We start from the raw sequence: 26,519 nt of genomic DNA, 5'->3' as shown, positions 1-26,519 counted from the left end.
CTTGTTATGACTTCACTCCAGTCAATAGCCCTGCCTGCGGCATCCCCCTCCTTACGGTTAAGGTAACGACTTCGGGCATGACCAACTCCTATAGTGTGACGGACGGTGTACACAAATTCCGGGAACGAATTCACCGCCGTATGGTGAACGACGATTACTATCGATTCCGGCTTCATGCAGGCGAGTTGCAGCCTGCAATCCGAACTGAGGACGGGTTTTTGGGGTTAGCTCACCCTCGCGGGATCGCGACCCTTTGTCCCAGCCATTGTAGCACATGTGTCGCCCAGGGCATAAAGGGCATGATGAGTTGACGCCATCCTCACCTTCCTCCGGCTTATCACCGACAGTCTGTTCAGGGTTCCACACTCAATTGTGGCAACTAAACACGAGGGTTGCACTCGTTGCGGGACTTAACCCAACACCTTAAGGCACGAGCTGACGACAACCATGCACCACTTGTATCCGCGTTCCCGAAGGCACCCCTCTCTTTTAAGAGGATTCACGACATGTCAATCCCTGGTAAGGTTCTTCGCTCTTCATCGAATTAAACCACATGCTCCACCGCTTGTGCGGGCCCCCATCAAGTCCTTTGAGTTTCATTCTTGCGAACGTACTCCAAGGTGGGATACTTAACGCGTTAGCTACAACACTGCACGGGCCGATACACACAACGCCTAGTATCCATCGTTTACGACTAGGACTACTGGGGTATCTAATCCCATTCGCTCCCTAGCTTTCGTCTCTTAGTGTCAGTGTCGGCCCAGCAGAGTGCTTTCGCCGTTGGTGTTCTTTCCGATCTCTACACATTTCACCGCTAACGATGTGGGTTCGATTCCCACTACCCGCTCCATATTAAGTCTGATAGACACATCATTGATGTGAATATTCATCTTGATTTACTAAATTCTCTCACATACAAATACAATCCGATTCTTTTTTCCCAAACAGGAACTAGTAAAGGCAAAATCCGAAAGAAAAAATACGGAATGAAAAGCGTCCATTGTCTAATGGATAGGACATTGTAGGAGTCTCGTCAATATGTTCGCCTAGAGCACCCAAAAAATCAGGGGCAATACTGGAAAATTGCAACACAAAAAAAAACCCAATAGGCCAGGAATATTAGATGTACTATCCTTTTTTGTAGTCTCCATATACTAGTGGGAGGCTTAGGAGAACCTCTAAAGTCCAACCCATTAGTTATCTAACCTATTTTGAAGTACAAGTTTGGTTTGCAAGTTTGTTGATGATTTGCTTCTCTTCGAACATAGATAAAGTTAGTGAGGACCATGGAGTAATAGAGATAGAAGCCGACCATATAAAAAGTAGGATCAGTCGGTGACAGGTCTAAAAATAAAAAATATATTATGTTTAAGGTTCATGCTTAACAAAAACCAGATACTAAGTCTATTTTTTTAATCTCTATCTTTTCCTCGTGTAAATATACAAATGCATCACTAATATGTTAATTGTTTAGTAAAAGTGTAAATATATGTAGGAACAAGTTTGGTTTTTACACAAAACAAATTAAGTTACATGAATTAACGAGTAACAAGCATAGAGTTATTTACATTTTGCTTTATGCAATAAGATAACAATATCATGCAAAAATTAATTTGTTTTGTTAATTCTAAAATTTATAAGCATTTTGACCTTCCGAAAATTTTGTACTAGTAGTTTTTTTTTTTTTTTTGTTAAATTATACTAGTAGTTGACTTATGGTACAAATAAGACCAATTTGTTGGACCTTAGACAACCAATATCTCAAAAATACTACAAAGACACAAGTTTTTTTTTGTTGCAAGTACAAAGACATGTATTTCAACAAAAAAAAAAAAGTACAAAGACATATCTTCAACAAAAAAAAAAAGTACAAAGACATAAGTTAGTAGAATGAACTGTATAAGAATTTAAACCAATAGCACATGGAGGGAGTGGACATTTTCCTTATTTGTATAATTTTATTGATTCACTCATTTGGTTGTTAAGAGTTGGACTCAGTCTTATTGTCCATAACTCAGAATCGAAATTTATATCAGCACACATATCAACCACTAGATGCAGAAACAGTGAAGAAAGTGAAACTGTAGCAATACTTAATGGCCTCATTTGGGCGAAATCTCAAAACCTCCGGAATATAATTCTAGAAAGTGATAATATAAATGTAATAAAAAACATCCAAGACAAAAAACACGAAGTACAATGGCAATCCAAACTCCACATCCAGAAAATAAAGAAAATGATAAACAAGTTTGAAGCAGTTCAAAATTTAACACACATGCAGGAATCTCAATACTCAAGCAGACTTATTAGCAAAATGGGCGAGGAAAAAGAACAAATTCAAGACATGGCTGAACGTACCTTACTTTCTTGTAAAAATGTACTGTAATAATATTTTAATTCTTTGTAATGACTCTTAGTTTTTAATCTTCTTTGAATACAGTTCAACAAAAAAAAAAGGTTAGTGGGTTCCATAAATTAGGAAAGGAGTTGGCCCTGATCCTCACTCACATAGTTTATGATTTTGTTTTAGGGGCTAAAAGCGGTTGCACACTTATTTTTCTTTTAAAGTAAGGTAGGGGAACTGTTTTTTTTTTTTTTGATGGACAAGGTTGGGCAACTTATTGGTTACTCCACAAACTAAACAATTAATAGTAGAAAAAACTCTCTTGGCGTGCTAACAAAATTAAGAAAGGAACACTATTTCACAGCGTTTTAATAGAATTATAAAATTGTAGTACATGGATCGTAGAACTTGATCTCTAGAGTCGATTCTTACTCTAGCTGTAAGATAGATGTTTGAGGTTGATTATCAACAAATAATTACTTGGATATTTGGGTGGTGTTCATTGCCTAAATGACGCAATCCATTTTGCTAATCCTCCCTCCCTCTATGTCGGAGGCAGACTAGAAGGGACTATTTGTGCAAAACAGAGAAAATCATCTCGTATGTGGTATCCCCCCTCTCTCTATGCGGAAGGCGGGAAGATAGAGTGAAAGGTTCCTGAGAACTAAGAGAAAGCACTTCTTTCTCTTTTAATACCTTTTCTCTTTTTCTGCAGACGCGGGACAAATAGGAAAGCCCTCTACGTTCCCTCTAGTGTTGTTGTTGTTGTTCTCCTCCTCGTCCTCCTAGTTGATCACTCCAAAATTTGGTCCAAGTAAATAGACTCGTCGTTCAACAAAAAAGAAAAAGTACATAGACTCGGTTGAGAGGGGTGCGGTTCGTCGGTTGAGTCTGGAGGGGTCCGAATATAAAATTTCAAGGCTGACATAGAATGGCCCATCTAATTGAGGTCCATTGTTATTAGGGCCCATGAAGCCCATGAAGGAAAATTTTGGTAATAACCTCACTAACTTCACCTTTCTCTTCTTCAACCCAACCACACAGTTTTGCCATCCAAAAAAAATGGCTTCTTCTTCTTCTTCTTCTTCTTCCCTTCTCCATTTCTCTACTCCCTCACCTTCTCGTCTATCTTCTTTCCGAAATTCTCCTTCAAATTCCATCATATTTACCAACTCTATCTCTCCTTCTATTCGCCTTTCATGCTTACCTTCTCGCCGTCGTTTCAATTCGAATCGTTTATCCCTAACGGTGAAAGCCAGCTCTGTCCTCGAATCTCCAACAACTTCGGCCGTCGATAAAGATGGTGGTTCTCCAAAGGTTATGCTTGAAGTTAAAGATCTAACGGCTGTAATCGTTGAATCAGGTCAACAGATTCTTAAAGGTGTTAACCTTGTTATCAATGAAGGGGAGGTAATCTCTGATGACAATTTTTTCTTTCAATTACTGAACTTTACTGAAAATTAGAACTGGGGTTGTCTAATTTTAGCTTAAAATTTTTCAATTTTGATTATAGCCTGTGTAAATTTGATTTGCACCAGTCAATTAGATAGAACTTAGCTGGTTAGAGTATTTTAGTCACTATTTTTATTCAGATATTTGTGTTGCTCTTGAACTTTCCAAGTATAATTTGAACCTAATAGTAGGTGGGTACTGTGAATTTTCTCTTTTAAAACCATAGACGCTTGGTGACAAGATTATAGGAGGGGGTTTGGGAAATTGCAGCTTAAACCAATATAAGTTGCTTGAGAGAGAAACACCATTCTTCAAGTATGTGACACTTTCATGGAAGGCGGAGGTTCTCACTTCCCATGAACGAACGTCTCTTCTTTCTTTTTCTTAGTCTTGTTTTTACTCGAGAAAGATTGAAGGTTCCTAGAGAGAACCACCTTCAGTTGTGAGGGGAATGCCTCTAACAAAGGGGATGGCTTTGTACGGCGCTGGAGATGTATTTAAGCAAAACCTTTACTAATCAGATTTCTTTAGCATATTATTCAGATAAGAACTTGGTGATTATGTGGTTTAAACGGAACTCGAAAATGAGCCAGTTTAGCTCTGTAACTTTCCCACCAAGAGGCTGAGCCTTACCCATTAATTCCTCTGCTTCTACATGAAGCTCCTTCTACTTTTGTGTTTAAAACTTAGAAGTTCAAGCCTCATTTTGGGCTGTTGGCTTTACTCTTTCACATGGTAGATTCTGAATAAGTCTCAGCAGATCCAGCCTTGACCTTCTCATGGTTCTATTCTTACTATTTGGTCTCCAAGCCTGTTGTTAACTTTATTGAAGATGGACATTAGTTGCTATTATGAACCTCCTAACTGATTTTTTTTTTTTTTTTCTGAACTCAATTTGTCAGTTGATCAGATCTAAATGTCTAATGAAGCTTTCTTTTTCTATGTATAGTAGGTACATGCAATAATGGGGAAGAATGGTTCAGGAAAGAGCACGTTTTCTAAGGTTAGTTTCTTGTATAACAGCCTCAATGTGTAAGATTCAACTATGGACTATGATTAGTTGTAACATTTAGTACCTACAAAACATAGTGGTTTTATAAGTGCTCTTTGTTATTAGCAGTGCTAATTTTTCTTTTGTTATGATATTGGACTTCATTAATACCTTGTATGTTGGTGTAAAACCTGAAGCATGTATAGAAGTCAACAATTTATAATTATTTTTTATCTGTAAACTGCATTTTTGTAGTAAGATTTCGTTCCATCCTATTTTCTTAGCTGATGCGTTCTTCTTTCTTGTATGAGAAAGTGATATATAGATAAGACGTAGAGAACATATAGGAACTCTAGATAAGGTAGTCTGTTGCCATTTGCCATTTCATGCCATCAGATTTTCTTGCCAGTAACCATAGAAGTGACAGACAATTGAGAGGTTACGTCTCGTCTGGGTTTATTTTCTTTCCGTCTAATGTTCTGGGAATTGAAGGTGGCATAGTTTGTGACTTTCTGTTAGTGTTCTTCGTATCCCCCACCCTCCCCCCACTCTCATACCTGAAGGGATCTGATTTTGTTTTTTGTTCTAGATGCATTTTGGCTCTAAATTCCTAATAGAGAACAACTCATGCTTCATGAGGTATACCCAAAAAGGACATTGAGCAGTTTATTTTAGCATGAACACGGAATTTCTCAATCAACAATTGCCGGCCGATTTTTATGTAGCCACCTATTCTTGCGCCTAGTCAGAAGCCATAGCTTCTTACTTAATTAATAACATCATTTAGCTAACAAATTACTTCAGGTGCTTGGTGGCCATCCAGATTATGAAGTTACAGGAGGCAGTGTGATTTTTAAAGGGGAAAACCTGCTTGACATGGAAGCAGACGAAAGATCTCTTTCTGGCCTTTTTATGAGCTTCCAGTCCCCAGTTGAGATACCAGGTGTGAGCAACATAGACTTTCTGAATATGGCATATAATGCTCGTAGACAAAAGCTTGGCCTTCCCGAGCTTGGACCCCTTGAGGTACACACCATCTTTTTGCCGCAAATCTGATTTTTTCTGTGTAAACTTATCAACACATTCAGCCCATGGCTGAAAGATCACTTCGTTACTGTTAAGCGGTAACCCTTAATTAATCCCATCTAATTATTTTGCAGTTCTATGATTTCATATCTCGTCGACTTAATATAGTTAAAATGGACACAAACTTCTTGAATCGAAACGTGAATGAAGGATTCAGTGGAGGTGAAAGGAAGCGCAACGAGATTTTGCAACTTGCGGTATTTATCACCACATTCTTCAATTTTATGTTTTCTGACTTTCCTGTTAATTTATGCCAGTTTTATGTACATACCTGCTCATAAATACCTGCTCATAGTTATATCAAATCTCATAGTCATTTATCGTTGATTATCACCCACCAAATAGTACCTAGGAATCTCTGAAGTCCTCTAGACAAAATATGTTACTGTTACGTGCCTTGATATTCTATTTTTGTCAGATTCTAATTGCGAGCCTCTTCTGTGTGTTCAGGTGCTTGGAGCAGATTTAGCTATTTTAGATGAAATTGATTCTGGGTTGGATGTTGATGCACTTCAAGATGTCGCTGGAGCAGTTAATTCACTTCTAACTCCCACGAATTCTGTGCTGATGATCACTCACTATCAGCGGCTTTTGGATTATATAAAGCCTAAATATGTTCACATAATGGTAAGACATGTACAAAATTGAATTTTTATTTTACAACTTTTCATAGCATTTCATTTTTGGAGCTTTGAATTCAACATTTATTGAAAAGAAAGAAGATATACAATGGATAAGCTGGAAAAACATAAAAACATAGGTAAAACCAGTTACATGATGTCTTACGACATCCATACATCCGAATTATATACAAAATCATAATACCGGATTGTATTAGTGTTTCATATCATCCTTGACCAGTGGAACAGAATCCCTTTGACATCTTCTACTGCCAGCGTAAATTTTCCTCATTAAAGATTTTACCTTCCTATCTTTCCAAATACACCATACAATGGCTATAGGGACCATGTTCCATATGCCTCTATACTTCTTCTTTTTCCTAAGTCCTTTCCGTTGTTATGAGCTATCGGTTTTGCCTTACACCAGTTAACTTTGAGAGATCCTGTGAAGTAGGTCCAAATGTCATTTGACTGGGTAGTGTACGAAGATATGGTCTGTAGATTCCGACTCCTTCATACATAATATGCATCTGTTAACCATGTTGAAGCCTATCTTGTTTAGCTGGTCTACAATAGGTAGTTTCTACATGTATGCTGCCCATATGGTGAAACTCACCCTCGGTGGGATTGGTTTTCTCCATATTGGTTTCTTATATTCCATAGTGGTTTCTAGGTCTCACTGGGATCTTCTTATGTAAAAATTCTGTACACCTAGCTAGTCCTTTTCTTTATCTGTCCAAACTCTGGTGTCCAGGAGTTCTGGTAAGGATATCTCTTGTAGTCTTCCGTGGGATCTTCTTACGCAAATCAGAAGAAACTTCTCATAGCATGTTTGTTAGATCAATTCCCATTTTGAAAAATGTAATATTTGTTTATAGAAGATCTTAAATTCCTAATAACAGTTAAAGCACGATAACTTTTTGGTATTCATCCTAGATACGTTTTCAGGTAAACATCATAGAAATCGACGGTGTTACGTATGTTGTTTAAGCAAATATTTTTTTTGGGTATGATCTAAATAGTGACATCTCGTTGTTATAGAATTCGGCCCATACTCGGACAATTCTACAAAGACAATATGCTCAGGCTAAATATTTTATTTCATGGATAGTTGATGTACTTATTAAATTTGATTCAATTCCTATCTTTGGGGTTCGTTTAGGAGGACGGAAAGATCGTCAAGACTGGTGATATCTCAATTGCCGAACTGCTAGAAAAGGAAGGTTTCAAGGCAATTTCTCCATAAATCTTAGTCAGTATGTGAATATTGTTACTTTCTCAATTTCACATTTAAGCAGAAAAAGAAGAAAAACACCTCTATGTTTTAGAGCTGTAGTCATTGGGAGATGGCATAGGAGAGATGGTGAAGATGAGGCCTCATTTTGAGTCATGTTATTGAAAGTGTAACCCTTTTCTAGGTACCGCAATACTTGTTTATGTAATTCGATTATGTCGTTCGGCTTCCCCCTATGTAAGACTGCCGTTCTTGTTTATACTGGAATAGGATGGATGAGATTTTCTTACCAAGTTTCAATGTCTCCTCTTCCTTTATGTATCAGACGGTTGAACAAAGACTGTATTTTTCTGCGTGAATCCTCTTTGTTGTTATTGTCCGAAGATTGGATATGAAAATAATGTTAATGGCAGTTTGCGATGGTAAGTATGTACGAGATTCGTATTCGGTGGTCTTAGTTAAAAAAGACATGTGAATCTTTCCATTGGAGAGATTGAGTTCGAATCTTCATGTTCAAAAAGTGGGTCAGGCTATGTGCTTGTAAACTAGTTCAACTATCACATAAGAGGCTTTAGCGGATCGGATTTTGCCAAAATAAAAAATGATTCGGCGAGTTTTTGGTCATTCCTCACTATCCATAGTACATCTTTCGGATCATTTTCATGTATTTTGATGACAGGTTTAAAGTTCTACACCACAATTAAACTTTAGGCCAGCTTTAAAATTTAAAGTTAGTTGCACTAGGGTTTCATGAGAAGAAAAAGGAACAGGAGAAGGGGAGGAAGATACAATAAGTAAAAACTGCAGAAGAAGGAAACTATCAGAGCCAGGTTTCGATCTGGGACCTGTGGGTTCACGGGAAAAATCATAGAAATCAATGGTGTTACAAATCTTGTTTAAGCAAGTACTTTACTGGATATGATCTAAGTAGTGATAATCTCGTAGTTATAGAACTCGGCCCATACTCGGACAGGACACTATGCTCATGCTAAGTTTTAATTTCATGGATGGTTGATATACTTGTTCTATTCGATTCAATTCTTATCTTTGGGGTTTGTTCAGGAGGACGGAAAGATCGTCAAGACTGGTGAGATCTCAATTGCGGAACTGCTTGAAAAGGAAGGTTTCAAGGCAATTTCTCCATAAATAGTGCAACATCACATAGGAATCTTTAATGGATTGGTTTTCGACAAAAATGAAAAATAACTGGGGACTTTTGGTGATGATGATAGGCAGGACGATCCCACTCCTCACTACCCATAGTAGATCTTTTGGATCATTTTCATGTGAATTAAGACGATTAGCGAATAATTTATCATAATAGTTGATTTAAAATTGATAGTAAGAAACTCAGAATGCACTAGGATTTCATGAGAAGGTAAATGAACAAGAGAAGGGAGGAAAATACAAAAAACCAAAACTGCACAAGCATAAACAAAGCAACAAAAGTGAAGTGGACGAGATTGATTTTCGAAAAAATACAAGAAAAATATATATCAGAGCCAGGTTTCGATCCTGGGACCTGTGGGTTATGGGCCCACCACGCTTCCGCTGCGCCACTCTGATTTGTTGTCAAATTACAATAAGATATTGCATATATCTTATACCAGTCTGACACCTTTATGATATGGGTAAATGGTAATGCCATATTGCCCCATAAATGTCCTCCAATATGACTAACAACCAATATAAATTTTCACCCAAACATATGGAACATGGCATATTCGAATGTCTTTTTCTCAGAGCAGTCTGCTTTTCTCAGAGCAGTCTGCTTTTCTCTTCCACCAACCATCAGAATAGTCACTACGAAACGTAAATTTCTGTAAGGGCCGACCTTGGGCTCAGGCGGCCCCGTCTAGGGCCCCTAAATTTAGAAGGTCACCAATTTCTACATCATTTTTATATGAATCGTATCATTATATCTATTTTTTTACGAAAACATTTGTATAATGAGTCAATTGGGTAGTAGTGTTGGTAGAGTAGTTGATTATGGAATCAACGGTCTAAGATTCGACTCTCTTGATTATTTTTTAAATAATTTTTTTCCTTTCAAAAGGGTCTCGTCTATACGTTCGCTTAGGGCCCCCACAAGTCAGGGCCTGTACTGATTTCGACGAATTCATAGAGAAGTTATTAAATTAGACAAGATACAACTTTTTTCCTCAATACAAATATGGAAGTCTTATATCAAATTAAACATCCTCAACTACATGATTTCAATCTCATCGAAAAAAAATTACATGATTGCATGCAAAGGCCCATAAAGAGGCTAGTTGACGTCCAGTTAAAGAACAAAACACATAAAAGTCCCAAGCAAACTGTGCACACTTCATAAAAACCTCTACCCCAACATAGAACCAAATGCAACTTTGATATCTCCCCTAAACCCGAAGCCTCAGGCCGAGGACACGCTTGTATGGGTTTAGGATTTTTGCATCAATCAATGAAGCTGCTACGATAGGATTAGTGTTTCATAATCATAATGGTTGTGGCTTTGGAGCATAAAGAAATACCTCTGGGGCAAAAAAAACTTAGTCAATCAATATTAACTTCTTTTACCTAAAAAATTTATTCGATTGAGAATTTCCCCCTAATCTTCATCTTATCCACCTCCAAAACTACTTCTGACCACCATTTCTATTTTCGACCACCGATCACCTCTCTCACTATATCTATCTCTCATTGTAAATCTTTCTTTCCCTATAGATCACACTCTCCCTCGCTCTAGATCTCTCTCCCTCTCTGTTGATGCCTCTCGGTCTCGCTAATCCGGGAATGGAGGAATCCTAGACCTCAAAGAGGGGTTTAGAAATCCTCCTCGAGGGTTCACATTTAGTGGACATACCGACCATGCAGCGGTTCGTGGTCGGCTATACTCCTTAGTATACCTTAAAGAACTGTAGGGCATTTCATAACATGTAATCCATACTTCTTAGTATACCTTAAATATCTAAGACCTCTTATAAGAGCGTTGCAATTTAGTTTTTTGATTTCTCGTAAATCTACTCAATTTACTTACCGAGTATTGCATTATCCGGTCGTGTATAATTCATAAGATACGTCAGACTACCAATTACACATGAGTACTCTTATTGGTTAGTACTATGTCCCGTCTTTTTTGATAGATGAGACTAAGATGTGCTGGAGTTTTCATGATTCGTTTACCATTTTAATTGAACCTCTCTAAAATTTTCTCAATATAATGTGATTGAGATAAAACTATTTCGTTAGAGATTATAGACATCTTGATTCCATAAATTAAGTTCGCTTGACCTAAATCTTTCATATCAAATACTTTTGATAGTATTTTCTTTGTAGATTTTATCATATCTAACTTGCTACCCATTATTAACATGTCATCTACATATAGACATATATAATATATCCATTGGTAGTAGATCTATTGTAGACACATTTATCACACTCACTAATACTAAACCATTTAACATAATGGATGTTTTGAATTTTTCATGTCACTGTTTTGTTTTTTGTTTTAGTCCATACAATGAACTTACTAATTTACAAACTTATTTTCTTCACCGGGTACTATACACCCTTCTGGTTGTTCCATAATAATATCTTATTCCAATTCACCATTCAAGTAAGTTGTTTTAACATCCATTTGATTTACCTCTAAATTATATAAAGCTGTATTGACAATTATCACTCAAATTAATGTGATTCTCGTAACAGGAGAATAAGCATCAAAATAGTATGCTCCTTCTTTTTTGGTTAAATCCTTTTACGACAAGTCTTGCTTTGTACTTGTCTATGGAACCATCTGATTTTAAATTTTCTCTTAAAAATTCATTTATAGCCCAACGGTTTACACCTTGGTGGAAGATCTACCAATTCCCGTGTATGGTTCTGAAGGATAGCCTCAGTTTCGCTACTTACGACCTCTTTTCAAAACTGAGATTCAGGAGAAGACATAATTTATACGTTTAAGGCTCTTATTGTAATAAATATGTGGGGAAATCAGGACCATATTTTGAATTTTTTTGTTTCCCGCCTCTTCGAGGTTCTTCTTTGTCTCCTTCATCTTGTGATAGTACCACATTCTGTATATTATCTTTATCTGTATTTTTATCGTTACTAATTTTCTCTTTTAAAAATTTCTCTCATCTTCTAATTTATATAAAAATATGTTTTCAAAAAATGTAGCATTTCTTGATTCGAATACTGTATTAAATATACGTCTTGAATTTCAGATTATGTACGAGAAATCTGTATGCATTACTATTATGTGCATATCTTTTAAAAATACAATATATAGTTGTTGGTTCAATTTTGACCCTCTTGGCTGTAGGAATAACTACTTTTGCTAAAGACCCCCACGCTTTGAGATATTTATAAGACGATTTTTTCCCTTTCCACAACTCATAAGGAGTTTTATCTTTTCTTTTATGAGGTAATTTATTTAGAATATAATTCACTGATAGCAATAATTCTCTCCACAAATTTTGGGGTAAATCAGAATTTATAAGTAATCCATTCATCATTTCTTTTAAAGTTCTATTTTTTCCTTTCAGCAACTCCATTTTGCTCAGGGAATAAGAAGTCGTTGTTTATTAATGTATAATTCCATTAACACAAATATTAGCATGTGGTGATTCACATTCACCACCTCTATAACTTCGCAAAACTTTAATCTTTTTATCGAGTTGATTCTCAACTTCACTCTTATATATTTTAAATTTTTCTACGACTTCATCTTTACATCCTAACAAGTACAAGACAATATCTTGTACTGTCATCAATAAACGCGATGAAGTGTTTGTTTCACCTCTTGTTAGAGTTGTTTTTAAGTTGTATATATCGCTATGTATCAAATCTAATGGTTCAGTGCTTCTTTCAACTGAATGAAAAAGTGATTTAATCATTTTAGATTTGTCACAAACTTCACATTTATGATTATAATTTATATTCAATTCAGGTATAAGGTTCATCTTAATCTCGTAAAGAATTGTAACTAAAATGTCCTAACTGCTCATGCCACTTAGAACAAGAATCAACAGTACAAACAAAAAAACTTCAAAAACATCAAAAAATAACTAAAAATAAGGATTTAAAATAAAAAATAAAATGGGGCGGATCCCTTATTTGGCGCCAAAGGCTCCAATGACTATAAACTTGGTAGTTGTGGCTAAGTGGTCGTGTGGGCCCGGAAACGGACTGACACGACCCGTTTATAAAGTAACATGGCACGACACCGAACGACTCGTGTTGTGTCGACCCTTCACGTGTCAAACGGGCCGTCCCGTCAACTATGACACTTCAAGAACAACAACACAGTTCGACATGGCCCCCTTAGACCTTAAAGAGAGTTTTAGAAATCCTCCTTGAGGGTTCACATTTCGTGGACATACCGACCATGCAGCGGTTCGTGGTTGGCCATACTCCTTCATATACCTTAAAAAACTGTAGAGCATTCCAAATTATGTTTTTGATTTCTCGTAAACCTACTTAATTTACTTAATGAGTAAGCAATATCCAGTCGTGTACAATTTATAAGTTATGTCAGACTACCAATTATACAGGAGTACTCTTATTGGTTAGTACTATGTCCCGTATTTTTTGATAGATGGGACTAAGGTCTACAGGAGTTTTCATGATTAGTTTACCATTTTAATTGAACCTCTCTATAATTTTGTCAATATAATATGATTTAGATAAAACTATTTCGTTATAGATTATAGACATCTTGATTCCATAAATTACGTTCGCTTGACCTAAATCTTTCATATCAAATACTTTTGTTATCATTTTCTTTGTAGATTTTAGATCATATCTAACTTGCTACCCATTATTAACATGTAATCTACATATATATATATATATATATATCCATTAGTAGTAGATCTATTGTAGACACATTTATCACACTCACTAATACTCAACCATTTTAATGGATTTTTTGAATTTTTCATGCCACTGTTTTGGTGTTTGTTTTAGTCCATACAATGAACTTACTAATTTACAAACTTATTTTCTTGACCGGGTACTATAAACCCTTCTGATTGTTCCATATTAACTTCTTATTCCAATTCATCATTCAAGTAAGTTGTTTTAACATCCATTAGATTTACCTCTAAATTATTGATGAGACATGAAAATGTCCCATCTGAATCTCTTAACTCGGGCCAGTTAGTCCAATTCGAGCAGTTACTCTGATGAATTGTGTATGTTTCTTTTGACCATGAGTCTTTTACAGAATCGAACGCGGAAACGGATAAAATCGGGATAAAGACACTCTTGAGGGTATTTTGGTCATTTGGGAAACTATGGTAGTCTGGCTACTTGAAAAATATTGATACTCGGATGAAACTAGGAATTAAGACGAACTCATGGTCGAAAACGAAAGTCAAATCAGAGACCGGGTGAGCAAACTGGAGCTAGTCAAAGTTTGGTTCAAATCGGTTGACCAAATCAAACTAGATGTCACGTGGCGCAGAGGGAATGGTGAACCCGGAGCAATCTGGACCTGGATGGTACTCTTTCGGTCTTACTCGGGATAGGCGGGACAATATTGGAATTGGGACAGGTGTATGATTCGGTGTTTCCGCGACAGTAACTTTCAGTGTTCCTCACCCCATCCGACAGATTATACATGACGTGTACGAGGATCAGGCTTATCTAGCGGCGGGAGCACCTACATTCAGTAGTCCCTGTTACGCTGAATCTCCCCCGAAATAACTACCAGCAATCACGTATGGTTAAGTATCTTTTCTTTCCTTACAATTTGGAAATTCCTTTTAATCTCTTAGAGCATCTCCAATGCAAAACTCAAAAAAATCTCTATTCATCCTATGTGTCAAGTTCCAATTGAGATTCTCACTCCTAAGTGGCGTCAACAGAGATCCTCAAATTTTTTGCGTCTCCAATGCAAAACTCGAAACTTATCTTATTTACTTATGTGTCATAGTTATTTTTGTAAATAAATAATTAGTTATTTTAGAAAATATAGAAGACTCGATTTCTATTGGTTGAAAATCAAATATTGATGAGGTGGACAATTAGAGATATCTCAAGAGGACACTCTATTTTCAGAGTGTCCTCTTGAGATATCTCTATTCCACCCTCGACACGTCATCTTAGAGATCCAAATAGAGTGTTGCATTGGAGATGATTTTTAAGAAAAAACTCTAAAAATCCTAAGTGGCACTCGGAGTTTCTAAGATTGAGTGTTGCATTGGAGATGCTCCTATCTCCTTAACAATACAATAAAGAGAGAAAGAGAATCCTCTCTCTAACAGTGTGACCTAGAGAGAGAGAACCAAGATTTTCAAATTTAAAACATAGAAAGAAGGAGAAAAATTAGAGAAAGAAATCGAGAAAGAAAGGAAGATCAGAGAGAGAGAGAAAGAACCGAGATTTTCAAATCAAAACAGAGAAGGAAAGATGAAGGAGCAGGATTCGATTTTGTTATTGATAGCTAGATATCTAGAGAGATTTCGAAAGGTAGTTTAGAGAAAGGGAAATGATTCTAGAGAGATAAGTTGAAGACAGAGATGATCAAGGATTGATGGAAAGATATCATGGAGGATTTGATTTTTCGATTTTGATTTCTATTTCTCTCTTACATAAGAGATAACCGAGAGAGCTGAAAGAGAAAGAAATCAGAGAGATAATCGATTCTTAGCTCTCTGGATTCGAGTGATTGGAGGAAGTTTTTTGCTTTTTCTATCTATATAACAACAAAGAAATACAGAGGGTATATCATCTCGGTTGGGGTCAAAAAGCTCACCAAACCAGGAAGATCAGAGAGAGAGAGAGAGACAGAGAACATTTTTTTTTATCATCATCTTCTTCTTCTTCTTCTTCTTTTGGTTTTTCTTGTATTTTAGTGAGAGAAAGGAAGAACAGAGAGAGAAAGAAAGAAACAGGAAGAGAGAGAGAAAGAGAAATTTGTAGAGAAACAGAATTATTTTCTAATGTCTCAATCTATTATAATCTTCTTCTTTTCTGTAATTTAGTGGCTTTAGTTGATTTGAATTGAAATAAAACAGAGAGAAGAAAAGAAGTGGAGAAGAAGACCACGTTTGGGTCAATAATCTCTCTGGAAAATAATTTTCCCAGAGAGAAAATATTTTCGAGAAGATGAGAAAACTATTTTCCTTAGGGGTGCGTTTGGCTTCCTGGCAGGAAAATCAGAAGGAAACCATTTCCAGGAAAGCAGCAAGAAAAGTTTTGTTCTTCTTCCATATTCTCTCTTACTTTCCGTATTTATTTTAGTCTCAGATTATGATTAGCTGAACATCTAATCTAGGATTGATAATGAAACCATACTTGATCTTTTAGAAGCATATTTTTAATTGATTAATTCTTTAAATGTGCTCCAACGCTTAAGTTGTTTTACTTTGTTAAATTGATTATCTTTTCACTATCTATGCTTTTAGATTTGATGCATTGTGCTTATGTTGAATCGTTTGACGATTCATACTTATTAATTGATAGATAGCAGTTTAGAAATATATTTTTCAAAAGAAGACAATTACCATTTTATGATCTAAGAACCGATTTTATCGAAAACATCTTCCGAAATTTGCATAGTTCATTATCCAGAATTTTGAGTTATAGAAGAAAGGAACTAGTCAGTTAATTATGTGTAATAAAGGTGATTTTTCGTGGTGGATTCTAAAATCCTAGGCTCTCCCCCCATTTCAGTTCATTTTCATTTCCGTTATTTTATTTAAATATTTTATCACCAAAACAAATTTTCAAAAACAAAAACTGTTTTACTTCCAAGTCTTAGAATAGGTTTCACTTAGTTTCTGAGGAACGAACCGGTCTTACCGGAAATTATTACAACTTGACACCCGTGCACTTGCGGGTGTAGACCTATTTAGGGTAACCTTTCTAGGCCCATCAATTATATAAAGCTGCAATGACAATTATCACTCGAATTAACGTGATTCTCGTAACAGGAGAATAAGCATCAAAATAGTATGATCCTTCTTTTTGTTTAAATTCTTTTGTTTAAATCCTTTTACGACAAGTCTTGCTTTGTACTTGTCTATGAAACCATCTGATTTTAAATTTTCTCTTACAAAATTAATTAATAGCCCAACAGTTTACACCTCGGTGGAAGATCTACCACTTCTCAAGTATGGTTCTGAAGGATAGTGTCATTTCGCTATTTACGACCTCTTTACAAAATTGAAATTCAGGAGATGACATAGCCTTTTTATATGTTTAAGGCTCTTATTGTAATAAATATGTGGGGACATCAAAACCATATTTTGATTTTTTTCCTGCCTCTTCGAGGTTCTTCTTTGTTTCCTTTGTTTCCTTCTGCTTGTGATAGTACCACATTCTGTATATTATCCTTATCTGTATTTTTATCGTTACCAATATTCTCTTTTAAGAATTTCTCTCATCTTCTAATTTACATAAAAATATGTTTTCAAAAAATGTAACATTTCTTGATTCGAATACTGTATTAAATGTACGTCTTAAATTTTAGTTTATGTACGAGAAATCTGTATGCATTACTATTATTTTCAGCTGGACCGGGTCGTTGACCGGATGTCGAACCTCCACCTGTTAATATTTTAGTGGGCACCGACGACGTCTTTGGGCTTAACCTGCGACAAAAGATAAAGGAGCACACTTGATCGTAAGTCCCTTGGGACACCGGGATGGTGTCGGCCTAAGGGGCTCTGATGGTCAAGTCAGTAAGCTTGCAAGAGAAGTAATATATACATATTAGCCTTGGAATGTTACCGTTGGTCGGATAATGGTCGGAGCTTAGGCACGGCTGGTAGAGTGGTCGAAGCTCGCTCTCTACGGATTGACTGACTTGGTTGGAAAGGGATTATGACAGCCTATGAGGTCCGTCCTTGAGTAAGGCAACCCTGACGAGTTATGCCTTGGTTGAGGGTATGAACTGTAAATAAAATAGTAGACTTTAAGGCCTGACCTTGTGAATATTCACGTGGGTGAAATATGGAAGGCCTGACTTCCAGGACATATAAAGTAGCTTGCCTACTTTGGTCGTCTGGAGAGATAAAGGTGGGTCGCCCTTCTTTAGTAATACGGTCGTTTGGTCGTCCAAGAGAGAGAAAGGAACGGTCGTCTGGTCGTCTAGGAGTGAGAAAGTAATGGTCGTAAGATTGCCCAGGAGACAGAAAGTAACGGTCATCTGGTCGTCCTTCCTTGATTGTCAGGTCGCCTAAGAGAGAGAAGTATACTAGGTGATCGCTCAGTACATTTGTTGATGATCAAATGGTTTCTCTATATGAGAGAGAAAGCGGACTTTCTGTTTGATCCTCAATAAATGTGTTCAGTCTGTACTTGGTGTGTTTGCCCACTCTCCGATGATCGAGTGTTTCAGTCGGGAATGATGATGTTAAACAAGTAGTCGATGTATTCGCTCCGGATCAGATGTTCGGGTCTTGTTCTCCATTATTGGATGCCCTATATCAAATGGTTTATCTATATGAGAGAGAAAGCGGACTTTCTGTTGGATCCTCAATAAATGTGTTTAGTCTGTACTTGGTGTGTTTGCCCACTCTCCGATGATCGAGTGTTTCAGTCGGGAATGATGATGTTAAACAAGTAGTCGATGTATTCGCTCCAGATCAGATGTTCGGGTCTTGTTCTCCATTATTGGATGCCCTATATCACCTTCCTCTCGTTCCTTTTATAGTGTTGGTGGTCGGGCGTCACCTGACGTGAGCTGTCGCCTTCAATGTGGTAACGCGTGGAGTTGTCACCATTAATGTGGATATCGTAACTCCCCTTAACGGCTATATACGGGATATTGCCGTCTTGAATGAGAATAACCCCCCCCCCCCCAACGGATATATAGTGGGAGGTCAGCTGAGGAGATGAGGTCGAACCTCTCTATCCCGAGCTGGATGTGCTTCCGCCTTTTTGGTATGCTGAGGATGTGAGGGCGGATCTCTTTATCCAGGGCTGGGTGTGCTTCCGTACTTTGGTGTTGTTTCGGAGTGCCCGAAGATAAATGAGCCAGGCCCATTAGCCATTAATTCATGGGCTCGGTCACCGTGTGAGCCCATTGATCGTGGATTTCTGGGAGCGCTCCTGGTGACGTATTTTGGCCCATACAATAGTATTGATGATGGAGTAATAATCATGTGTGAGAGCTATTACGAAAAAAATAATGGAGGAAGAACTCCAACAAAACCTTGACAATGGTTTATAATTGTCAAATTTCTCTTTAAATAGAGAACACAACCATTCTCTTTAAATAGAGAACATACCTAGGTAATGGTGCCAACTTTTCTTCAAATGGAGGAACGACGACGACGACGACAACAACAAAAACAACAACAACAAACCTAGTAATGGTGCCCACACCTGGCAATGGTGCCAACTTTTCTTCATATGGAGAAAAGACAACAACAACAACAACAACCAACAACAAACAACAACCAACAACATCAACAACAACATAGCAACCTCACAATGATGTCTCCATATCAATAATAAGTCAAAATCTACAATTTGTTTTTCGCAAACTCATAAATTTTTCACTAGCAAAAGTCATTCGTTTGAGGGAGAATGTTAAAATAGTTACATAGTCCCACATTGTGCAATTATTAAAACCTCTCTCATGTAGAACTCTTTATAAATATCTTATGTAATAACTAGGAATATTAAGTCAATTAATATCTTATCTTACAATAACAAACTTATCGTCCTAAGGAAGTGGTTAGTCAATCACAAAGAGATCCCTCAGAACTCCATTCATGAAGAAGAAAATGATATAAATAAGGTACACCTGCTAGTCATCACAACTTAGTAAGAAAGTTGTTAAATTCACGATTATGTGATAATCAGATAGATAAACATAAAGTAAAGACAATATGTAACGAGGTTCAGTCGGATATTCACGGCCTACATCTTCGGATAAAGCCAGAATGGCTACATACTTTATTAACCACAATTGTGGTAATTCTTTACAATAGTTGAATGGTAATCGAATGGTTAAACTCCTAGAACCCGTCTCGTATTTACAGAGTAAATTAGGGTTTAGGATTTCCTAGTTTCTCCTAACTAAACTAAGGAATAAATTAGGGTTTAGGATTTCCTAGTTTCTCCTAACTAAACTAGGAAACAATATAATCTCTACTTCATATTACTATTAAATAGTACAAGAGATATCCTAAACATAGGAAAATATATCTTCGATATCTTTCATATCTTCCAATATCTTGGACTCATCTTGGTCGTCGGATCTCTTCATCTCGATCTGTCTCATATCTCAATACTCCCCCGCAAGTTGGAGCACGTAAAGATGTGAAGTGCCCAATTTGAAGAAAAGAATAAAATCACGACAAAAAATTGCGACTTGGTTGAATTGGTCTGATTGGACGGAACAACTTACATAATCAGCTTGACTACAAAAACTTCGGCTTGAGTTGGTACACAATGTTTTCTCGTCTATGAAAATGTGTTTTACCTTGACTCGAACCTCCCAACTCTCTTTGGCTGGAATGAAATAAATAAAGGAGTGTTCCCATATAATTTGATGAAGATGACGTGGCTTGCTTTGACCACATTATAATACAAGCTTCTTACCCTGGTCGGTTGATCACAACCCAAAATGGGCAAATATAATCTTCACAAAACTAATACTTGATGAAATTAGAATCAAACCATATATAAAGCGACTGCCCAATGATCAGAAAAAGATGATGGAAGTGATCAAAAGTGGATATTAAATCGACACAAAGCGATTGAAAGGTTATTGAATCACAACGAAAGAATGTCGTCGATAATAGTGGGTTCTTCACGTTGTTCCTATACCCTTTCTCAAAGTCTTCCGGTCAATTAACGTATTGGTTCTTCCAGACACCATGCATTTTTGCTTCTTGACAAATTGTTTTAATCTGCAATCAGAACAAGTAGTTGAAATTAAAGAATGATCAGATCAGTTGGTCAGTGGGAAGTTGGTTGGAGTTGCTTAAAACTTAGATAATACGATCGGGTCATGGAGTTCAACGTACTTCAGATTTCTAGTTAATAACACTGAAGTTTTACCATAATCGGTTCAATATATAAAATCATCGACAACATTGTTTTTAATGGGCATATATAATCAACTAACCTCAGCATTTATCAGGTAGAGAAACATAATCTTCAAGGTCAACTTCATCACTTAAGTTCATCTTAGCAGTACATACCTGAAAATAAATAAAACCAAAGCATAATAAGTCCCGCAGTCTCAAGCTAATTGTATTAGGTCGGGAAACATAATCCTTCACCCAAAGATCGAAGACAACTCAACTGAAACTAGGTATTCAATTGCCTTTTCGTAAAGCAGGTAGTATCACAAAGCAGGTGGAAAACAAATCGCTTTTGTCGCCTATCAGGAAGAGGGAATTCAATTTTTTGGCCGAGTCTACCAGGCCTTAGAAGTGCAGGGTCCAATGTGTCAGCCCGATTAGTTGCCATTATGACCTTTACATTTACTGTTTGGTCGAAACCATCCATCTGTCGAAGCATTATGAAGTACACAAATTGTTGAGTTTGATTATTAAAACGAATGGAAGTCTATAACGGTGCAAGTGTTTGAGCCTTACCTGATTCAAGAGTTCCATGAGGATACGCTGAACTTCCCGATTAGCACCAATTTGTGCATCAAACCTGGCAGTAGCAATAGCTTCCACTTCATCAATAAAGATAATTGGAGGTGCATTCTCTTTTGCAAGACGGAAAACATCAAGGACCATTCTCGGGCCCTGTAACAAATAACAGATATATTACAGCTATCAATTTTTTTCTTAAAAAGTCGCAAGGCATGTGAGTAACAATGAGCTATTGGAGTTATCTCAAGGACGATCCACCCTTTCCGAATACGAAAAGGGAATTTCTGTTAAGAATGGTGAAGACGAGGCCCTCCATTTTGAGTCATGTTATTGAAAGTGGAACCCTTTTCAATGTACCTGAGTTATTGAGTACTTGTTTTTGTAACTCGATTATGTCGTTCGACAGACTGCCATTATTGGTTTATACTGGAATAGGAGGGATGAGACATTCTTACCATGTTTTTTTCGTTTATGAATTAGATAGCTAAACAAAGACTTCTGTTTTTGGGTGAATCCTCTTTATTGTTAGGGTTTTTGAGCTTACCCCTTCGTCACTAATTTATAATTGAGTTTACCCCCCCTCAACGATGGGTAATTGAAGTTACCCCCTTAAACTTATTATTATTGACAAAAACAAAAAAGTTGTGTTTGGCGCACGTGAAATAATTGTAACTGTGAAGAGCAATTATTCTTCAATATGATTTCTAGTAGATCGATTCCACCTTCCACCTTATTGATTTGGTCGGGAATATGATTAGTAATTGATTTTGTTGATATATTATTTAATTTATGATTTTATTATCACATGCCAAACATGTCTTTAGTAGTTTTGACAAAAAAAATCTAAATTCAAGGGGGTAAGCTCAATAACCAATCATTGAACAGGGTAAGCTCAATCACCAATTAGTTTTAAGGGGGTAAGCTCAATTATTGTTATTGTCTGAAGATTGGGTATGAAAATAATGTAACTGTCAGCTTCCAATAAATAATAAGCGTAGAAGGAGATTCATATCAGATGGTCTTAGTTAAAAAGACATTGTATCTTTCCATTGGAGAAATTAAGTTCGAATCTTAATGTTTAGAAAAGAAAAGGTCGGGCTCCTGTATAAACTATGTGCTTGTAAACCAGTTCAAACATCATATAAGAAGCATTAGCGGGTCGGTTGTTTACCAAACTTAAAAATGGCTGGGGGAGTTTTTGCCCATTTTCTTTGTAGAAAATTATCATTTTGTTGATGATGACATGCACTTCATTCCAATTCCTTATTATCTATAGTAGATCTTTTGGATCATTTTCATGTGAACTACGATAAAAATCGTAAGGGATATTTAGTGTTTGGGTCAAGGATAAGTACCGGTTTTAGTGTTTAGGTCACAAGTTTGTCCGTTATAGGGTCTGGGTCACGGACTAACAGTTGACCCCTTGACTAATGACGATAGCTAACTACCGTCATTAGTCAACATGGTCAATGGTTAGTCCGTGACCCTGACCCTAAAGCCGGTATTTATCCTTGACCCAAACACTAAACACGAGCTGATGTGAGCCGTTCTAAGTCCCATTTGTTGCTGCCATGAAAACCGAGTTAGTCCCTTGAAATCCCAAACTCGAGGGTGCTTCCATGAACGTCCAAGCTGCTGCCACCTTCCATGAGTCGAGCTCAACTCCTACTTCCCGTGTCGGCGTAAGCATTGGCCGGTCGGCCAAGCTTTTGCCGGTCATCTCTCTCTCTTTCTTTCCCTCTTTTCAAGCTCTCTTAAACCCTAACTCTCAAGAACCCTGGAAAACCCCCAACTTCAGAAAACTCTAGCTTTTCCCCCCTTTTCATAATAAAAGGTGAAGATCTGTTCATTTACTCATCTAACAACTTTCGATACAATTGCCATGGATTCACATCTAAAAAACAAGGTAAAATCAGATCTAGAATCTTTTATTAAATTAAAACAATTTTATCATCGATTACGTCTTGTTTGGAAACAAAGCTATCTTCTTCGGTCTTCCATAAACTGGAAAATCATCATTCGTTTCCGCCATGGCTAAATTCCAGAACTACGATATCTACGATATAAATATATCAAATGTTACTGATGATTCTGACCTAAAAATGCTTCTTCTTCAAACAACAAAACGATTAGTTATTTTTATTAAAGATTTAGATCTATATTTGAATGAGAAATCAACATCTATAAGTTTATCAAGAATTTTGAATTTCATGGACGAAATTATCTCTACTTGGTTGAAGAAAGAATCATGGTGATTACTATGAACAACAAAGACCAAATTGATCCATCAATTTTAAGACCTGAAAGAATTGATGTTCAAATCCTTTTTGTGATTTTAATGCGTTCAAATTTATTTCCGTCTTTGGAACGGCTCACAGCAACGCTATTTAGTGTTTGGGTCAAGGATAAGTACCGACTTTAGGGTCTGGGTCACGGACTAACCATTGACCCGTTGACTAATGATGCTAGTTAACTGCCTCATTAGTCAACGTGGTCAATGGTTAGTTCGTGACCCAGACCCTATAACGGACAAACTTGTGACCTAAACACTAAAACCAGTACTTATCCTTGACCCAAACGCTAAATATCCCAAATCGTAACATGTATTACGATGACAGGTTCAAATTAGGGGTGAGCAACGATCGGCCAAACCGACCAGACCGAACTCGGTCGAGCCAAACCGAATGGTTTTTAGGCCGAACCGAACAATGTTCGGCTCGGCTCGGCTGAAAAAAAAAAACAATCAACCGATCATTGTTTGGTTGGACTTCGGTTTGAGTTTTTGAAAACAGCCAAAATCGAACCGACCGAACTATACATATATGTGTGTATATATATATATATATATATATATATTTGATCTATATATAATTATATATATTATATAATGCTATAAGTGAATTAGCGTTACTTAATATGTTACACACACTAAGAAATAAATATTTAGGTATTCAAATCTTTAATTGTTTAAAGAGTGACATTGAATTCAAACTTTTATTTTTCTCGCTTAAGTTCACTTTTTCTCATGTTTTATTTGGTTATGTGAGTTCGGCCGGACCGACCAACCGAACTCAGTCGAGTCGAACCGAACCAAGTCGAAAGAAGTCGGCTGACGATTTGATCGGCTCGGCTTCGGTCGATGATTTAGTCAAACCGCAATTCATTGGTTTGGCTTCAGCTAAATGGTCGGCAACCGACCGTTGCTCACCTCTAGTTCAAATTCTATACCACAATTTAACTATATGAAATTATACGCCACAATTTAACTATATGCACGATAACAGGTTCAAATTTTACACCACAATTTAACTATATCCTCGCTTAAAATTGATAGTCCGAATGCACTAGGTTTCATTAAAGGTAATGACCAAGAAAAGGGGAAGAAAACACATTAAATCAAATTGCATAAGCATATCTACTAGGAAATACAAGCAAAGCAACAATAAGGAAGGGGACGAGAATGATTTTATGATTTTCGAAAAATTATGAAAAAAAATATCAGAGCCAGGTTTCGATCCTGGGACCTGTGGGTTATGGGCCCACCACGCTTCCGCTGCGCCACTCTGATTGTTTTTGTTGGAATTTTATAACAGGTTTTACTTATCCTCTCATAATGGATAAGCAGATCATAAATCATCCAAATATAGGTACCTACTGGCAACTCTATGACATGGGTATACTCAAGTTTCCCAAATTATCATTTCTGTACATACTTGGAACCATCAAACATTATCTCTCTTCTTTTCCTTTGTTGTTCAGCAGAAGATACAAGCCGTCAAGACCACTGACAAAATTATAAATGGAAACTCTCTCGGTCAGGAGATTACTCTGTCCCTTCTAACTTTAAGCACTTGATACATGAACTTAGTTCCATTGATCAATCTACTTCTACTTCTCGACTCTTTTTGGAAAGTTGTGGAATCTTAGAGTTCACCAACGTATTCTTCTCTTCCTCTAGAAATTAGTCTAAGGTATTCTATCTCTTAATGCACACACAGGAAGAATTATTAGCAACATTCCACTCACCTGTCTTTTATGTTCAAATGGTGAAGAAACACAACTGCATTTCATCCATAATTACAATTTAGTGAAAAGGTTTCTTGCATAATTCTCTATAGCTTATTTGATTACTTTTACAACTTGGATAGGGAGGCAGATCACTCTGTCTCTCTCACAATATTGGAGATTTTATCCACAACCCTTTGGCATCTTTGGAAACACAGACATGATATTATTTTCAGGGGAATTCAATTAAATATCTCAATTCTTCTATGAAATACTAAAAGCTTCCTTCAATCACAAGTTATGTCTCTGAGAACACACTCCCTACCTTCCTCATCAGCCCCTCAACAGTGATCACCTCCTCCCCAAGGCTTTCTGAAGATAAATTATGATGTTTATTTTGTAAAAGAAAATCATTGCTTTCTTCTTTGGTTATTGTTGTCCATGATTACACAGATAACCAACTTGCGGCAGAATCCTTCACTACCACCTCCAGAACAGTCGAAGAAAGAAAAGGAAATGCGGCACTTTGAGGTGTCATGTGGGCTAAAACTCATGGAGTTACTAATTTACTTTTGTAAGGAGACTCGATCAATGTCTACAACTTTTTGAATGGAAGACAAAGCTCAATCCATTTACAGTTATTCACATGGTAAAGGAAATCAAGAAACTAGTCTCCTCTTTTGTCTTTATCTCTTTTCTGTTTGTCAATACAAAGCTCAATAGCAAAGCTAACACTCTTGCTATGAAATCTATAAGAACTGGTTTTAACTCCTTCACTTGTATCCCTAACGACACTTTATGTCATCATAACATCCATGTAACTAATATTAATTAAAATCAGTAGATGTTATATGTTCAAAAAAAAAATAAAGGTACTCAGACATGGCTTGACCACCAATAAAAAATTTAATGCAAGTATGCAACAATGAAATGGATATCCACATAAGATTCAGGTCATGTTTTGACGACCTAAGAAGCAAGGAACTAAATGTCAAGAGCTCTCCCATTATGAAAATGGACAAGTCACACCAGGGTCGGCCTTTACTTTTAGGTGGCCCGAAGCGCAGTCTGAAAATGTGGTCTTTATATTCTACCATTTCATAAAATGTATAAGTACAGAAAAATTGTAAGTACCGCAAAAATATTTTTACCATATCTATCATATAAAACGCAATGTTTTGTGCTGACTGAGACTAGTCGAAAGATAAATCGAGTCGTTCGTTGATAT

At 36.7% G+C, this 26,519-nt stretch overlaps 1 protein-coding gene, 2 non-coding genes and 1 pseudogene across 3 annotated transcripts; 1 reads left to right on the top strand and 3 right to left on the bottom strand.

Annotated features, from left to right (window-relative positions):
• Positions 1-3,292: 3,292 nt before the first annotated feature.
• NAP7 (non-intrinsic ABC protein 7) lies at positions 3,293-8,020 on the top strand. Its single transcript, XM_086669954.1, has 6 exons — positions 3,293-3,754; positions 4,749-4,799; positions 5,592-5,813; positions 5,948-6,070; positions 6,324-6,500; positions 7,656-8,020. Exons 1-6 carry the CDS (start codon positions 3,314-3,316, stop codon positions 7,737-7,739), a joined length of 1,098 nt encoding a protein of 365 aa, XP_086526080.1. The 5' UTR covers positions 3,293-3,313; the 3' UTR covers positions 7,740-8,020.
• Positions 8,021-9,221: 1,201 nt separating this feature from the next.
• Positions 9,222-9,293, bottom strand: TRNAM-CAU (transfer RNA methionine (anticodon CAU)). Its single transcript has one exon. It is a non-coding gene; the product is annotated as a tRNA-Met (tRNA).
• An 11,033-nt stretch (positions 9,294-20,326) lies between these two features.
• LOC147549846 (26S proteasome regulatory subunit 6B homolog) overlaps positions 20,327-26,519 on the bottom strand; it is a 40,801-nt pseudogene continuing 34,608 nt past the window's right edge.
• On the bottom strand, positions 24,783-24,854 carry TRNAM-CAU (transfer RNA methionine (anticodon CAU)). Its single transcript has one exon. It is a non-coding gene; the product is annotated as a tRNA-Met (tRNA).

This window comes from Eschscholzia californica, unplaced genomic scaffold, assembly GCF_041429995.1.
Source record: "Eschscholzia californica isolate CP2 unplaced genomic scaffold, dmEscCali1.0.p SCAF_3, whole genome shotgun sequence".
Classification (NCBI taxonomy): Eukaryota; Viridiplantae; Streptophyta; class Magnoliopsida; order Ranunculales; family Papaveraceae; genus Eschscholzia; species Eschscholzia californica.
This window is presented reverse-complemented; position numbering and strand designations above follow the sequence as displayed.